At 41.0% G+C, this 17,870-nt stretch overlaps 1 protein-coding gene across 1 annotated transcript; it reads right to left on the reverse strand.

The window, feature by feature from the left end:
• Positions 1-1,471: 1,471 nt before the first annotated feature.
• Positions 1,472-15,514, reverse strand: RBM43 (RNA binding motif protein 43). The gene is made up of 4 exons (XM_003907468.3): positions 15,360-15,514; positions 9,485-9,695; positions 6,717-6,805; positions 1,472-5,626 (listed from the first exon to the last, which is right to left on the reverse strand). The coding sequence occupies exons 1-4, from the start codon at positions 15,360-15,362 to the stop codon at positions 4,868-4,870; spliced, it is 1,062 nt and encodes a 353-aa protein (XP_003907517.1). The 5' UTR covers positions 15,363-15,514; the 3' UTR covers positions 1,472-4,867.
• Positions 15,515-17,870: the final 2,356 nt, after the last annotated feature.

The raw sequence follows: 17,870 nt of genomic DNA on the forward strand, positions 1-17,870 counted from the left end.
CAGAGGAAGCTCTCAGATAGCAGACTTCAGAGAGAGCAGGTTGTAAAATGTTTCTTACTGGACTTAAAACGGTGCCTGGCTCTTAGTTGATTGTCTCCTAGATCTGGAAAGGAAGAAGGAAAACAAAGGGGGAAAGGGATTCTCTATAGAATGTGGATTTTTCCCACAAGAGACTTTGCAGGGCAATTTCAAGTTATGGCAAGGAAATATATGTTGGGGTAAAACATTTTTATTTTCTTCCTTGTCATGCCAGATTAGAAAGCAAGTCACAATATACAGGGTTAAATAAAACCCATCTGATGAGAGTTTATGGTTTGTAGGGCATGACTCCCCAGACCCCTTAGACAAGAATTTGGGCAAGATACAAAATCAGACCTTAGTCCTCAGGAGAAGGGAAAGAAAGTGACTCAAATCTAAAAACAGACATTTTAAAAAAAACCAAAGAGTATCAGTGAATACATAATGAAATACTACATTTTTATGGTTGTGAACAAGCTATATCTTTCAGAAAATACATGCTATAAATGGGTAAAAAAGACAATATAAGATAAATATTATTTAATAAAATGATTTATTAAAATAAATTAATTTAAATATTTAATTAAATATTAAATATTGCAGTCCACTTTCAGAGTGAGTCAATTAACACCAGACCTCCAGTCTAAGCCTCCCAGATCCCAGGAATCGCTTCAGACACATGAACTTGGTAGTGGTGTACAAGGCCCACGTAGAAGACTCTTGCAAATAATCCAAGAAGGAGCTCATTATGTAACCCAGGATGCCCAGGTTTTTGGGGGTATGTGCTATGAAAAAGTATCCACCTGTAATTGTTGCACCTTGAGTTCTTGTTGTTTCAAAAAGTTCCAGGAAGATGGGAGGCCAAGGTGGGTGGATCACTTGAGGTCAAGAGTTTGAGACCTGCCTGGCCAACATGGTGAAAGCCCCCTCTCTACTAAAAGTACAAAAATTAGCCGGGCGTGGTGGTGCACGCCTGTAATTCTAGCTACTAGGGAGACTGAGGCAGGATAATTGCTTGAACCCGGGAGGCAGAGGTTGCCGTGAGCCAAGATCGCGCCACTGCACTCCAGCCCGGGTGACAGCGCGAGACTCTGCCTCAAAAAAAAAAAAAAAAAAAAAAAAATGTATTAGCCGGGTGTGGTTGCAGGTGCCTGTAATCCCACCTACTTGGGAGGCTGAGGCAGGAGAACTGCTTGAACCCAGGAGGTGAAGTTGCAGTGAGCTGGGACCACACCATTGCACTCTAGCCTGGGCAATAAGAGCAAAACTCTCTCAAAAAATAAAAATAAAAAATTAAAATTTTAACAACCAATTATTTTATCTTAGGATAAAAATTTACCATATAAGTTTTTTTACTATATCAATTGTATTTTCCTAAATTTATATTTTGATTAATAGACCTAAATACTTTTAGTCCTTTTATAAAACCTAAGAAGCCAAGAACAAACGTCTATGTATTTAGCAATTTGTTTTTTATTTTTAAATTGGGATATGATCCAGACATTTAATAAGTATCATTTAACATAATTTTAACATTTTGAAATTACATGAAAAGCTCATTTATAAATGTTTATTTCATTTATAATATTTATTTATTTCTCAATTATTATTCCTAAATTTATGAAAATTGAGATAGAACTAGTCATTTTTTTTATTAATCAGTTTTATAGACTGTTACCATCAAGGGTTTATCTTGATATTAAGGTTTAAGTAAGAACCTTAAAGTTAAAAACAGCCACCCTGTTGATAACTCAGAAAAGTTATAGCTATTTTTATTAAATCAACAATATTAATCATATTTATTTTAAAACTATATAAACAAAGATAATTTTGTTTTAGGCTTTATGACTTTAAAACATCTAGCAGAGGCAAATATAAAACTATCTGACCAGTAAACCCAGATAAAAATGTATGCTGACAATTTTGAAGACATTTCTAATTTTATTTTATCCACAATTTTAAAACCAATTAATTTATCAAAGATTTACTTAAGCCACATCAACTAAAAAAAACTGGGAGTTAATTACTATACATTTTATATGAGTGCTAATTTATTTAAACAAATCAGAATAAAATTTCTTAAGGGATTTCTGGCTGACTACACCAGGTTTTATGTAGATACAACATATAACATAAAATATGTACATACACATAAACATAAACACATATACATACATATAAAGATATCAGAACTTTTATTTTAGAATTTTAGTCGTGATATAGTAAAACACAAAAAAATTCACCAGTTTATAAAAATGATTAGACGCAAATTATTTTTCTGACAAAATGGGCTAAGGATAAGCTTTAAGCTTTTTTAATAGGCAATCTTATAAAGGCTGTGAATCAAATTTGGGATAAAGCAGTTTGAGTCACTCACCAATGCACTGAATTGAACAAAGAATAGTTAACTGTGAAAGTGTGCTGAATTATGTGAGTAGGACCAAAAGACAAGAGTGATTTTTAACAAGGTTTATACAGTATTTTCTTGGACTCAATTCTTTGTTGTTGAAGATAAGAATGTTGCCATTCTTTTTTGTATAGGAAGGAAGGTTTTACATGGGAATTTCATCTTTGCTTTAAAAAAAAAAAAAACAGTAGGAAGGTCAAAATGACTTTCTTTTATATCTGCTGGTTTTCAAGTGTTTTTGTTTTTTATGTAGTATGTTAGAATAGCTGTTTAGAGAAGGATAAAGTGGGGATATTGTAAGAAGGGGAGGTGAAAGGTCAGGAAAAGAAAAAGTTCCAGCCACCTTTGAGACAGTATTTTTTAACAAGGCAATTATTTGCATCCTGAATGTATTTTGTTTTAATTTTTTTTAGCCTCAAGATATCAATGAAATATGCATATCTTATTTGGAGTATATGATTTTATAGCCTCCATCTTTTAGTTCAGTTTTAAGAACAACAGACTAAATGATCCCTGTAATGTTTGAATATGTTTCTAGCTGGAGTTCTAGAAAATATTCTGGCATGACTTTGAACTTTGAGAGCTCATTTCGTGGGTGCTCTGATTTAATGCCAACTATGCAAAACCCAAGTAAATGCAAGCACTGAATACAAAAACGCCAATTAAATAAAAGCCCAGGCAGAAAATAAACTACATGCTTACCAGTAAGAATGATAAGCCTTCTCCAAAGAAAGGGAAAAATTCCCTCATCCAAGCCTCAAGGTCCAAACCTTGCAGCTGAGGTCAACTGGGGGAAAATAATTCTACCCAACAGATCTACCAAACAAGAGGGGGAATGACCTCTCCCTAATCATATCCTAAATAAAACAGAACTCAAACCATATTTGAGAGTTCTGTCCTAGAGATACTCACTGGGAGGAGAAAGGATGACCTGTGAAAGTCGTGGGGGTGTGGGGGGTTCAAAGGGCCCCAACACAGGTACCTCATGCCATAGCCCCAAAGGCCAGTGATTCTCCCTGAGGTGAGTCAGCTTTGTATCTCACTTCTGACACCATGTATGTCAAAGTCAAAATGAAAATATAGACACAAAACTCTAAATTTAGTGTTTTATTTGAGAAGGAAGAATTTCAATTCTAGGTGATCTTTAGTGTGTTCAACAAAGAGAAGGTTGAGGGTTTTATTTTAAACGAAGAATGTTACTTGTGGTCTTAAGAGAAAGCTCATTGGTATTAGTAAAGCTCTAGGGAGCTGGCAAGTTCCAACTGGTGAGCAATGGCCATAGGCAAAATTAGTCCTAGAGTTACAGCAAGTTATCTCAACAGCTATAGACAAAACTGGTCTCAGGTTACAGCAAGTAGTTTCAGTAGCCAGGCTCACAGAGAATTATATTCTTTGAGAAATATTATGTGTGTCAAGTACTTTTTCCCCCTAGCTTCTTGACTCTGTTTTAGTTGGGTGTGACAAGAATGACTCAATTCATATGAGAATCACAATTATAAGAGAACAATTATAAGAGAATCACAAATTTATGTAATCACTTAGGCTAAAAAAGTAGTAGTAAAAACATCCTATGTGGCCAGCAGCCTTGAAACAATAGAATTTAGTCAAATAATGATTACCTGCATCAGATATGCTTTCCACCTAAGTAGTTTCCCCAGTGATTTTTGCCAGTATTCTAATTCTACATGGAGTAAACACAAACTGTAAACGTTAAGAAATTGCCCATAGCATAATAATCACCTTTCAAACCTCTCATATGTTAAAGTTACTTTTTAATAAATATTATTTTCTAATAATTTGGAGTTACAGAGAAAGTAAGATTCCTTCAAAGTTTGGTGAGTTTGCCGGTCACGGTGGCTCACGCCTGTAATCCCAGCACTTTGGGAGGCCAAGGAGAGCAGATCATGAGGTCAGGAGATCGAGACCATCCTGACTAACATGGTGAAACCCCGTTTCTACTAAAAAAATACAAAAAGATGAGCCGGGCGTGGTGGCGGGTGCCTGTAGTCCCAGCTACTCCGGAGGCTGAGGCAGGAGAATGGTGTGAACCCAGGAGGCGGAGGTTGCAGTGAGCCGAGATAACGCCACTGCACTCCAGCCTGGGTGACAGAGCAAGACTCTGTCTCAAAAACAAACAACAAACAAAAAAAAAGTTTGGTGAGTTTTTTTTCAAAGTTTTATTCCTTAGATATTACCTGTATAATCAGATAGACTGGGCTAAGCCACAGCCTCATTCCTTGTCAACTGGATAACTTCAGAAAAGTGTTTTAACTTCTCCAAATCCTAGTTTCTTCCACTATAACATGAGAATAGTCAACACTGACAATGAAGGATGAGCATAAGGATTAATGAGATAGGGTGTGTAAAGCTAGCCTCATTCATGGCAATGGTCACTGCTCAGCAAGGGAAAGCAGCCCTTATGACTATATTGCTGAGATTTCATTAACTAACCTTTTGCCCTATTAATTTCATGACCCCTTTTTTAAACAGGTAAGTGTCAGAAGAAGATCCTATAATGTCAACGTGTGTCCTATAAAAGTTAATCAGGACTTCAGGGTATCTCGAACTTAATTGTTCACATGCCCATTTGATCATTCTTTTCTCTTTCTTTTCCTTTCCTTCCAAAATAAATGTCTCTTTTCTAAGCTTTAAGTAAAGAGCATGTGACCATTCCTCAATGAGCTCTTTTACATGTTTTGCATTGTTTGGCTGAGAACCAACTTGAATGTTTTTTAGACAAATTGTGGTGATTTCACCATCCACTTTCTCCTGACTCAGAATGCAGAATTTTTTCAGTGTGCTTTCGTAAGATCTACACTTGTGGTGCAGGTAAAGAAAAACATCTGTGTCAAGCACAAGCATTTCTCCACTTCTAGCAGTCTCAGGTACTAAAGTCCTGACTGATGCCAAAGGGTTATTACTTCTCTGTAGACTCCTTTGGGGATTTTGTCTATTCCACTTTCTTCCCTCACTGGTAAAATTTCTGTCTTTTTCTAAGAGAGAACATGCTCTTACTAGCAAAGATTCTTTGAGCCTCTTGACAGCCAGAAATGATCCTTCCACGGAGATTCTTCCATTGGGTTTCAAAGGACTGAAGTTTAAACTCGGGATTTTTTTTTTCAGGTCCTTTACCAGAGTTTCTAGAGTAACTTCTTTCCCAAAAACAGAAAGATCAAGGATGGCATTTACAGAGCTGAAGATCTAAAATTAAAAAGAGAGAAAAGAAAACAGTACTGCTTAGTGGGAGAGACTACATAAACATGTTCTTTTCTGCCATTTTCTTGTCTCTGCAGAAATTGCACTAAACCAGGCCCCAGGTGCCTGCCCCAGACTTCCTGACTTCTTGTACCAGGGCAGCCCATCAAAGTGATCCCATTTTGTTCAATTTGGGATTCACACTCCCTCACCACATACCCCAAAACAGAGGTGCTCAAATAATTTTGAGAGGCAGAATTTTTTTTGAAACAGTTTTATGCAGAACCATACATATAAATTGCTCTGGTTCTGCTTGGATAGGGGTCCCCCAAGAGTCATTCCCACCCCCAGTCTAAAGTTCATCAGATGGCTGCATACAACTCTGAGTGTCTTACAGAATCAAGTTAGTAAACCATTGCTTTGTATTTTAACTTTTTCCTCTTTTTCTTATTTCCTGTCTCTTCAAAGCTTCTTTTTAATGTTCATTCTAATTGTGTTTTCCCAAAACAAGCCTTTAGGTTGGTACCTGCCATCATCCATGACAGTATAAGAGCTTACCATCACTTTAAAAGCATTAAGTGAGGCTCGGCGTGGTGGCTCACCCCCGTAATCCCAGCACTTTGTGGGGCTGAGGTGGGAGGATTGCTTGAGTCCAGGAGTTTAAGACCAGCCTGGGCAACATAGGGACACCCTGTCTCTACAAAAACTGCAAAAATTAGCCAGGCCTGGTGGTGCACACCTATAGTCCCAGCTACTCGGGAGGTTGAGGCAGGAGAATCACCTGAGCCCAAGAGGCAGAGGTTAGAGTGAGCCAAGAGTATGCCACTGCCTAGGTGACAGAGCAAGACCTTGTCTCAAAAAATACACATTTTGTAAAATAAAACATTAAGTGACACACATAGAAAGATAAAAACAGATAAGGTGATAACCAAAATTTCAAGGGCCAGGGTTGGCCTTTAACACTGACTCAGGGAGTTTGCATTTTCTTTCCTAGAAGTCATGGAGTGAGAGCACTTTGTGTCTCCTGCCGTAAGAAAAACTTCAAAGAAGAAATGGGATACAGGACTATCAGTACACCTTCAGCATCACACCTTACCTTGTCACTAAAATGAGAGACTGTGAGTTCAGCATGTCTAGCCTTCCTTGCTAGCCGGTGTTTCTTTTGTCTGATGACATTCTCTGCAACTAAGTGGAAACACTGGCATCAAAAGTGTTTATGGCACGATACACTAATAATTTTTTAATAAAATAGGCATATTCAATTATACAAGAATGTCTAAGCTTTTTTCTACATTTTTCCTCTAAATTCAACATTCAGATCACTTTTTTGTTGCACTTTAACTCATTAAAGTTCATTTTATGTGTAAGTATGATCCAAATCACATGTTATAAAACACACAAGGCATTATATGCATGAATAAAACAAAATAAAGGTATATCCCCATCTCTGTTAACTCACAAGAAGACTTTACATTATTGATTCAAGTTATCATACTATTCTGGTTTTCCTCCCAATTCACTGGCTGACCTGCTGAGTCTCCTTCCTAATCCTCCTCTCTTCCCATTCTCTAGACGTTGGCAAGACCTGGACCTCAGGCCTCATGCTTCTTTGCTAACCTATACCCATTCCCTGGGTGATCTCAACAATCTCCATGGCTTTAGACACCATCTCTACATGAATCGTTTTCAGAATTCTATCTTCAGCCTCCATCTTTCTCCCTTCTGCCTATAGAACTCTCTACCTCATTATCCTAATAGGCATCTCATTGACCCAAACTGAACTCTTGATAACTATCTCCCTTCCAAATGTATTCTATCCCCAGTGTTCTCTACCGCAGAAAATGACATTTAATCCATTAACATGTCCCGAATACCCACCAGTTCTTATCACCTGCCCTGCTACTGCCCTATCAAAACCAACGATGAATAGTAATTCCTCTTCTTCAAACAGCCACTAGGTTGCTCATTTAAGAAAAGGCAGTCCAATCTTGTCAATCCCCTGCTTGAAACCTTCCCTGTCACCCAGAATAAAATCCCAGACACCTTGCCATGATCCAGCAATTACTGAACATCAACTGGCCCCAGCTCCCCATCTAACCACATTTCCTATCACTATCCCCCAGCTCATTCCACTCCAGCCACACAGGCCTCTTTGCTGTTCTTCCACACACCCAGCATGCTCCCCACTCACAGAATTACCAGTCCTTCCCTTGGCCTAGAATGTTCTCCCTGCTTATCTGCATGAATCATTCCCTTACTTGGCTTCTGCTCAAATGTCACCTAAACAGAGCATTTCCCTTCCTATTCATCTAAAACAGCACTTTCCATCATATTCTATCCCTTTATTCTTCTTTATATCTTGTCGTAGCACTTATTATTTATGAATATATAATCATAAATAAAAATATTTAAATAAACAAATATCTAAGTTGTATATAAATAAAGCACCCAACATATTATAGATTCATTTGTTTAAAATCTGTCCAGATGTACATTTCAAGAAGAAAAAGACTCTGCCTATTTCACTCATTGCTGTATCCTCAAGACCTAGCATGTTGCCTGGTAAATAATAGGTACTCAGAAAATATTTATGAATGAATGACCAAGGCCAATCTCTCCCTCTCAATCTCTCTCTGAGTTGCCAATTCAACATATAAAATATTAACTTTCAAAAACACTACCATCTCCTTAGAGAAATACTGAGCCACTGAGCCCCCGAGCCCCCTCCTGCCATCCCTTACCTGAACATCCCCATTGAGAAGAAATGACTTAATTAATGGTGACAGCTAAAGGTACTGAAAATCCATAGTGCCTTGGATCTTTCTCTGGACTCTGTCTTCCCTCAAGCAAAGCAAGGTCTCTTCCTCTGCTCCTACCCCCATGTGGTATGTTCACCTCCAAGAGCCTGGCATGGAGACTTGTTTTTCTCTGGCAATGTATTTTCTGCCAGCCACTAAGTTGTAAAGAAGGTTGCCCGTTCCATGAGGCTGAAGGGGTGTGTGTGCTCTGCCAACCCAGTTTCCTCACCATCGAAGTCAGGAATTGGGTGCAGGGAGCAGAATGACTCAATCTGATCTCAGAGTCAAGCCATACTTCTCAATTCAACTTTGCCAGTAATGAGGCAGATATGATATTAGAATATCTACTTATTCTAAAAGATATAGTTGAGGCCACCTGAAAATTCCCAAAGTAGTCATCTTGTTTATGAGATTATATATCATCTTTATGGGGTTTTTCTCCATTTTGTCTGTATTTTACAGGTTTTCTACAATAAAATGTAACACTTTCACCCCAAGATATAGACAGATTCAAAATTCAGAAAAAAGTTTTCAAGAATTTGCCAGTCACTAGCAACTTTATCATGAGCCATTTTCATATCTTTTCTTCCTAAAGCAGTATCATGCCATTTGTATATTCACAATAAAATATTTTTTTTAAAAAAAGTTACTTCAGCCAGGCGTGGTGGCTCACGCCTGTAATGCCAGTACTTTGGGAGGCCAAGGCAGGCAGCTCACTTGAGGTCAGGAGTTTGAGACCAACCTGGCCAACATGGTGAAACTCCGTCTCTACTAAAAATACAAAAATTAGTTGGGTGTGATGGTGGACACCTCCTGTAATCCCAGCTATTCAGGAGGCTGAGGCAGGAGAATCACTTGAACCTGGGAGGTGGAGGTTGCAGTGAGCTGAGATCACACCACTGCACTCTAACCTGGGCAACAGAGTGAGACTGTCTCAAAACAAAAAAAAAGAAAAAAAAAGCTACTTTAAAATTTACCAGTTCTGTGGATCATTTTAATAAAATGTAATTTTTAAATTTCATTGAAGAAGTATTTCTAAAATTACAAAAATTTGATTTAGAAATACCTTTTTTTTCTTTGAATATTACATATGCAACTCCCTTGGTTCTTGTCGGATATATCACGTCTTCAACATCTCCACCCTCATTCTTAATGTCTTGGAAGTGGCTCTTTACTAATAGGGCCAATAATTGATCACTAAAAAGGCCAACTGGAAGACCAGCAACTACAGCCGTTCTTTCAGGAGCTTTGGATTCCTTGACATTCAAAACTGATGCCTGTAAGAGAAACAGTAGGTTATTCTTTAAAAATACAAGACTCTACGTAATAAAGGTGACATCACACTTCAGTAGAGAGAATATCTGATTCTATAAAAGTACTGGTGCAGCTGTTTAGATACTTTTTAAAAGGGGTGTAGGGGAGTAAATCCTTGCTTCACACCATATACCAACATAAACTCTGTATGAATTTAAGAGTTAAATGTAAAAATTAAACCTTTCTTTTTTTTTTTTTTTTTTTGAAATGGAGTCCCTGTTACCCAGGCTGGAGTGCAGTGGCGTGATCTCAGCTCACTACAACCTCTGCCTCCTGGGTTCAAGCAATTTTCCTGCCTCAGCCTCTCAAGTAGCTGGGATTGCAGGTGTCCACCACCACACCCAGCTAATTTTTGTATTTTTAGTAGACACGAGGTTTCACCGTGTTGGCCAGGCTGGTCTCAAACTCCTGACCTCAAGTGATCTGCTGCCTCAGCTGCTCAAAGTGCTGGGATTACAGGCATGAGCCACCACACCCAGCCACCCTTTTTTTCATAAGTTGAAAATACTGGTTGCCGGGCGCGGTGGCTCAAGCCTGTAATCCCAGCACTTTGGGAGGCCGAGACGGGCGGATCACGAGGTCGGGAGATCGAGACCATCCTGGCTAACATGGTGAAACCCCGTCTCTACTAAAAAATACAAAAAAAAAAACTAGCCGGGCGACGTGGCGGGCGCCTGTAATTCCCAGCTACTTGGGAGGCTGAGGCAGGAGAATGGCGTAAACCCGGGCGGCGGAGCTGGCGGTGGGGGACCCGGCCCCCGGCCCCCACCCCGGGGGAAAAAGAAAAACACCCCGTCTAAAAAAAAAAAAAAAAAAAAAAAGAAAATACTGGTTAATATTTGTCTGATTTAGGAAGCCCTAAAAATAATGGAAGAAGTTACCATCCTTTTTTTAATAAGTTGAAAATATTGGTTAATATTTGTCTGATTTAGGAAGGTCTAAAAATAATAGAAGAAGTTACAAAGGAAAAGATCAAAAATATAAATTTAAAAATTTATTAATTAAAAATAAGTCAAACTAATCACAAAATATGGTATTTGGAGGTGGCTATATGTTTTCTTTACATTGTAGAGTCTAAAGTATGTGAGAGACTAAGAAACACATTCCCTACTTTGTCAGAATCAGGAAAGTTATCATAAAAAAAAAAAAAAAAAAAACCCTGGGCCATGTATAGTGGTTCATGCCTGTAATCCCAGCACTTTGGGAGGCTGAAGCAGGCAGATCACCTGAGGTCAGGAGTTCAAGACCAGCCTGGCCAACATGGTGAAACCCCGTCTCTACTAAAAATACAAAAAGTAGCTGGGCGTGGTGGCGGGCGCCTGTAATCCCAGCCACTCGGTAAAGTGAGACAGGAGAATCACCTGAACCCAGGAGGCGGAGGTTGCAGTGAGCCCAGATCATACCACTGCACTCCAGCCTGGGCAGCAAGAGACTCCGTTTCTAAATAAATAAACAAACAAACAAACAAACAAAGCCCTGGCAATATCATAGGGACTGCAACGGAGTAAATCCTGCCTTCCAGCACATATCTGACATGAAAGTCAGCCATAGCAAATACACACTATTGCAGACCCTGCCACCATGCTGGACACAGAGTATCAACTGCAAGTAAATCCTTCCTTGGGCTCATTCTCTTTGAACTTTTATTATCCAGTTAAGGCTTCTATTTAAATGCTTTAATTTGTACCTCAGCCTCATTTAGGGAAATGGATTTATAAGCTTCTCCCAATTTTTATACAGTTAGTCCACCCGAGCTCAAACATAAGCTGTCCTAAGTTACCTGGGGTTGGACAGGACAGCTCATGGGCTACAGTAATGGTTAGCAGACCAGAAAGGAATTTGGGGCCCTCAGTCCAGAGGCCTCTCTATTCAATAGGACTCCACTGAAACTATTTCTGACCTACCAGATCAGGAAGACAGTGTAAGCACCCGCACACACACATACACACACATACACACACACACACCACACACACAATGTCCTGTCCATCCCAAGAGCCCCGTAAAATGAAAGTAAAACAATTTTAAAAAGAAGCCCGGGCACGGTGGCTCACACCTGTAATCCTAGCACTTTGGGAGGCCGAGGCGGATGGATCACCTGAGGTCAGGAATTCTAGACCAGCCTGGTCAACGTGGTGAAATGCCGCCTCTACTACAAATAAGCTGGGTGTGGTGGCAGGCGCCTGTAATCCAGATGAAACCCGGTCTCTACCAAAAACACAAAAAATTACCCAGGTGTGGTGGTGCACACCTGTAGTCCCAGCTAGTTACTCCAGAGGTGGAGATAGGAGGATCGGAGGATCGCTTGAGCCCAGGAGCTCGAGGCTGCAGTGAGCCAAGATGGCACCACGGCACTCCAGCCTGGGTGACAGAACAAGGTTCTGTCTAAAAAAAAAAAAAAAAAAAAAAAAAAAAAAAAAAGGCCTGAATGAACACTCCAGAGAGAATCTGCTAGCATTTATATCCCAGAGCAAGTTCTCCCCCATTTATGGGATTTGAAGGGGCCCCAGCCTAAAAATCATAAGTACTTGCATGATTTTAAGTAAAGTATGGAATGCAGACTGGGCAAGGTGGCTCACACCTGTAATCCCTGAACTTTGGGAGGCCAAGGCAGGCGGATCACCTGAGGTCAGGAGTTCGAGGACAGCCTGCCAACCTGGTGAAGTCCCATCTCTACCAAAAATAACAAAAATTATCTGGGCGTGGTGGCACATGCCTATAGTCCCAGCTACTACTTGGGAGGCTGAGACAGGAGAATGGCTTGAATCTGGGAGGTGAAGGTTGTAGTGAGCACCACTGCACTCCAGCCTGCCTAGGCCATAGAGGGAGACTTTGTCCCAAAAAAAAAAAAAAAAAAAAAAAATCATGGAATGCAAAAAGAAAAGAAAGAAAAGGGAAAGAAAGAAAAATAAGAAAAAGAAAGAAAGAAATAAAAAGAAAAGAAAAGAAAGAAAGAAGAGAAATAAAGAAAAGAAAAGAGAAAGGACAAAAGAAGAGAAAGAGGAAGGAAGAGAGGAAGGAAGGAAGGGAGGGAGGGAGGGAGGGAATCCATTTGACCCATTTGCTGGGAACATTTTCCTAGAAGTGGAAAAGGAAAAATACACATAACATTGGACCAAAAGGAGAAAAAGTAATCACAGCACACTATTGGGACCTGCTATAAACAATATTTACTGTTTATATTATTATTGGTTTTTACTTTTAGACAAACCTGCTAACTCTTAAAAAAGGCCAGGTGCAATAGCTCACGACTGTAACCCCAGCACTTTGGGAAGCTGAGGTGGGCAGATCACTTGAGGTCAGAAGTTTGAGATCAGCCTGGCCAATATGGTGAAACCCCATCTCTACTAAAAATACAAAAATTAGTGGTGGCAGGCGCCTGTAATCCCAGCTACTCCAGAGGCTGAGGAACCAGAATGGCTTGAACACGGGAGGTGAGGGTTGCAGTGGGCCAAGATCGTGCCACTGCACTCCAGCCTGGGTGACAGAGTGAGACTGTCTCAAAAAAAAATAAAATAAAAACAAAAATATTGAAGATTTAAATATGGCTACAAAAAAATAGAAGTGCTCAACCCTGTCAATGTAAGAATAAAGGCAGGGACGTCATATCAGAAAGCAAAAAGGCATAAAGAAAAACTTTATTTTTCCAGTGAAGATTCACTCACTCATTTGTGTTTATTTCTTTTGGGAGATCTTTCTCTTTTTTTCTTTTTTCTTTTTTTTTTGAGACGGAATCTCGCTCTGTCACCCACCCTGGAGTGCAGTGGTGTGATCTTGGCTCACTGCAACCTCCACCTCCCAGGTTCAAGTGATTCTCCTGCCTCAGCCTCCCGAGTAGCTGGGACTACAGGCACCAGCCACCATGCCCGGCTAATTTTTGAATTTTTAGTAGAGACGGGGGTTTCACCATTTTGGCCAGGCTGGCCTCGAACTCCTGACCTCGTGCTCCACAACCCCCTTGGCCTCTCAAAGTCTTTTTTTTTTTAAGACGGAGCCTCGCTCTGTTGTCCAGGCTGGAGTACAATGGCACGACCTTGGCTCACTGCAACCTCCGCCTCCCGGGTTCAAGTGATCCTCCTACCTCAGCCTCCCGAGTAGCTGAGACTACAGGTGCGTGCCATCACGCCCGGCTAATTTTTGTATTTTTAGTAGAGACTCCTGACCTCACGTGATCCGCCCGCCTTGGCCTCGCAAAGCGCTGGGATTACAGGAGTGAGCCACCGCGCCCGGCAGGGAGATCTTTTTCTGCACTCCAACAATATCAAAGAAAAACATGCAATTAATTTAAACTCAGGAAATCTTACTTCAGTTCCATGCCCTCATTAGTACTAATACTGTATTTCTTTATTTGAATGTCTACATGTAATTTATCTTTAAAATCAAAGAAACTTCTCCCTGAACCAGTATTTTTAGGAGAAAAAAACATAAAGGTGTAAATTTTGTTTGGTAAGAACTAGTTTCTATGAATCATCTAATGAATTAGTACTTCAATGACTTGCCAGTATTTGTCCTTCGTTTCGTAGGTTGGAGAAAGTATGGCTAATACAGATAATTTTACTGAGGTCAGTTATGAATAATGAGGGTTATTAATCTCTTCTACCCACGATTAAGATAAAGAATTGTCCTAGAGAAAGACAGTCCTTTCAAGGACTTTGCAACCAGCAGCTTTTAGCCAAGAGATACTAAGGTGATGGCGCTTTTCCTTGCATCAGTATTGTGTTATAACAGACTTGGCCATCTTATCAGAAAGCAAAAAGTATATAGAAAAACTTTACTTTTGTAAGTAAGGCATTGGGAAGAAAAAGAAGATTCATTCACTGCATTTGTTTATATTGATTTTCTCAAAATCAGTTGTTCATTTTGAATGACGACGCCTTTACCGCCACCAAGGTCAACAAAAACGTACTTGCCTCTCACAATTGCTTTTGCATTTCCGGGACTCTAGCATTTCAGAGCAGGAATTAAAGGCCTTGCCAAGGCTTTTAAGCGATTGATGGAAACAAAACAAAACACAGAGGCTACATTTTGAATTTGCTAACTTTTCTTCCTCACCAGCACTAATAGTAAAAACGTCCTTTGTGTCTCTAGAGGGAAAACTAAGACCACAAAAGACAAGAATTCGCACCAAGGCAGACATAAGACATGAGGATGTCTTCCTGACTTGCGTCCTCGTTCTTACTAGCCCTTTTCTACAGGCACTGTGGCCTCCATTTCTGGCTAATCAGTCCACTTTTGTTCCCCCCGAGGCGTGGGAGGCCAACAGTTAAGCCCTAATAGCCTGCGAAGCAGCTCCTCGAGGAAACGGCTGCGTCCCCGTCGCCTGTGCAGTGGGTGCGGGAGGTGGCAGCCTAGTCCTGCGCTTCTGGAGCGGGCCTACACCGCACCGCCGTATGTGAATTTCAGGAGCACGCAGTGCCGCCACCCGGGAAGTTGCAGCGAGGCTGACCTGAGTTTGCCCGCCGGGGTGGACGGCTCTCCGGGATCCCCAGGGCCCCTCCGCGCGCCGCCCCTTCCCGCGCAGCCCTGCACCCTGGCCCGTCGCGCCCGGTTCCGCGCCCTTCTAGGGGACCATGGCGACGGTGCAGGCACGGACCTGCTCCGCAAAATCCAAAGCAAAAGGAACTTGCCATGGCGGAGGAGAGACGCGCCCTCGGCGGCCGCAGGAAGCCCACAACCAGCGGAACGCGGGGGATGGGGAGAGGAGCGAGCAGGCAGGTTTTGGTTTCGTTTTTTTGTTCCCGCTCCCTTGGAGGCTACGAAGGAAAGGGCGGCCCTTCCACCCGATCCGGCTGTCTGCTACCTCGTGGCCTGTGGGTGGGAGCTCGGACTCAGGAGTGCTGTTGCCAGCGCCTGCCCAGACGCCCTCCGTATTTTTGCAACTTTTGGAAGCACGCTGGAGAGAGGCCGAGAGGATTCCTCTACAGGAAATTTGGGGATTCTGTGGGTGATGCATCAATGATTGCAATTTTGTTTTTACCCGTTTTGCTAAGCAGCAGCAACAACAGCAGAGTTGATTTTAAAAAAGAAAAAACGCAAAAAGGGAAAACACATAGGAGGTGGTGGCCGCTTCCTGTGTTGATACTTGGGGGGCTACGCTTTTCGTAACGTCAATCATCTCGTAGTTGCAGAGAGCCCTAGATGTCACGACAGTTTTGAATCGCATGCATTATGCATTATGCGATATGTAAGGGAGTTACATATCTTGCATGCATGCTGTCTTCTGTGTTTATATATTCGATGCCTTGAAGTTGAAGGGCATGTGGCTAAAACCTTTTTACTACATGAAACTTTACAACACTTTTGAAAACAATTCAATGTGGTTTATGCGCACTGTAATATTTCTCCAGATAATTGTCCAAAATTTCCCATAGAGAAGGCTTTTGTCCTCATTAGTTGCTGGCCTCAACCTAACCATCTAGGATATTAAACTGCTACCAGAATTTTACATCCAGCTACCTTTACTTTTTAGAACGTATTCTCTATAATGTTATTGATACCAATTTCTACTTCACACAGATGGTTTTTTACAACAGCAAGTAAAGTTTTTCTAGCATCAGTTTTTAAAAGCCCTTCGCTCAGTGAAATCTGAATGTCTTTCCTACGCCCTTATTATCTGTCCAGCCATCTTCGCCTTCCCCCACCCCTCACCTGTGCCTTTTCCTCTGTACAACCTACCCCAGTTCCCCGACCCCCACCTCAACCCCCAACCCCGTGTTGGTCACCTTCCCAGCCCAGACCAGGAGCCCCCTTGGACCTCTGCCGGGTGCTAAGGACACAGGATGAAAGCGCCAGGTCCCTGCCAACAGAGAGCTCACCACTTTGTCCATGCCTTAGTATAGGACCCCTGAATGGCACCTATGGGGACACAGAGAATCTCTGGACAAACTTCAAAATCAAATCAATGAATGCATGAAGAACAAAGGTAGATAGCTAGCAGATATGAAGAAACCCAATCCCACTCCTAAGAAATGGAAATTGAAATAATAAGATACCATTTTTCCACAGCTAGATCTGGAAAACTAAAAAGCGTTAGCCTGAATGTAAGAAAGCATCAGAGTTGCTGCAAGCATAGATAGATGCTAATACGTCTAAAGATTTTTATCAAAATGTAAAGTGCAAAAAAATGTAAAACGCACATATTCTTAGTCTCAGCAATTCTACTTTTAGAACTGAACTTGAAGTTATAGTGCACAAATGGTACTAAGATATTGTATAGAAATTTTATTTTATTGCTTGAAATACAGGTAGTAATTTTTTTTATAAACTGGGATCCACCTAGTTTATCATTGAATGGAGCTATTTATTATATGGCTGATGGTATATCAGTAAGGCACAAGGCTATGAAGATTTTAAAACAGAATGAGGAAGGGAGCAGTGGCTCCCACCTGCATTCCCAGAGCTTTGGGAGGCCAAGGTGGGTGGATCACTTTGAGCTCATGAATTCAAGACCAGCTTGAGCAACATGGCGAAACCCGTCTGTACTAAAAATACAAAAATTAGCCGGGCGTGGTGGCACACACCTGTAATCTCAGCTACTCGGGAGGCTGAGGCTAGAGAATCCCTTGAACCCTGGAAACAGAGTGAGCCAAGATCACACCACTGTACTCCAGCCTGGGCGACAGAGCAAGACTCTGTCTCAAGAAGAAAAAAAAAAAGAAAAACAGAATGAAGTAGATCTGTAAGTAATTCCCCAATTTATCTTTTCTTTCCAGATGTATGTATCTAAGTGCCGACTTGAATGTCAAGCAAGCATCTGAAATTTAACAAGTAGAACTCTTCTTCTCTTCTCCCCTTCTTAATTCCCCCTCAAGAATTGGCAGCACTGTCCACCCATGAGCTCAAGCTCATGACCCAGTCCTTGATTTCTCTTTTCCTCATCCTTCTTTGTATACCCCAACAACAGGCCTTCCAGAGGGACCTAGTATCAGTCCCTCTTTCCAGCTGCATCCCTACCATCCTCATCCAGTCTCCATCCTCTCTAGCTCCTCACTCCATTCTTGCTACCACACCCAGAAGGATCTTTTTAAAATGTAAATCAGATTTGACTTCTGTTTAAGCACGTCATTGTTTTCATTGCTTTCACCTGAGCCACAATGACCTTGATCCTTTTTTTCTGGCCAGATCTCCTACCACTGCCA

Source organism: Papio anubis, chromosome 10 (assembly GCF_008728515.1).
Source record: "Papio anubis isolate 15944 chromosome 10, Panubis1.0, whole genome shotgun sequence".
NCBI lineage: Eukaryota > Metazoa > Chordata > Mammalia > Primates > Cercopithecidae > Papio > Papio anubis.

What these genes read in the sequence shown, in the direction of transcription:
- RBM43 (XM_003907468.3), bottom strand. An exon ending in AATATTCAAAGAAAAAAAAG is followed by an intron (nt 6,806 to 9,484) that starts GTATTTCTAAAT and finishes GTTTCCACTTAG; the next exon opens with TTGCAGAGAATGTCATCAGA. An exon ending in TCTCTCATTTTAGTGACAAG is followed by an intron (nt 5,627 to 6,716) that starts GTAAGGTGTGAT and finishes TTTTAATTTTAG; the next exon opens with ATCTTCAGCTCTGTAAATGC.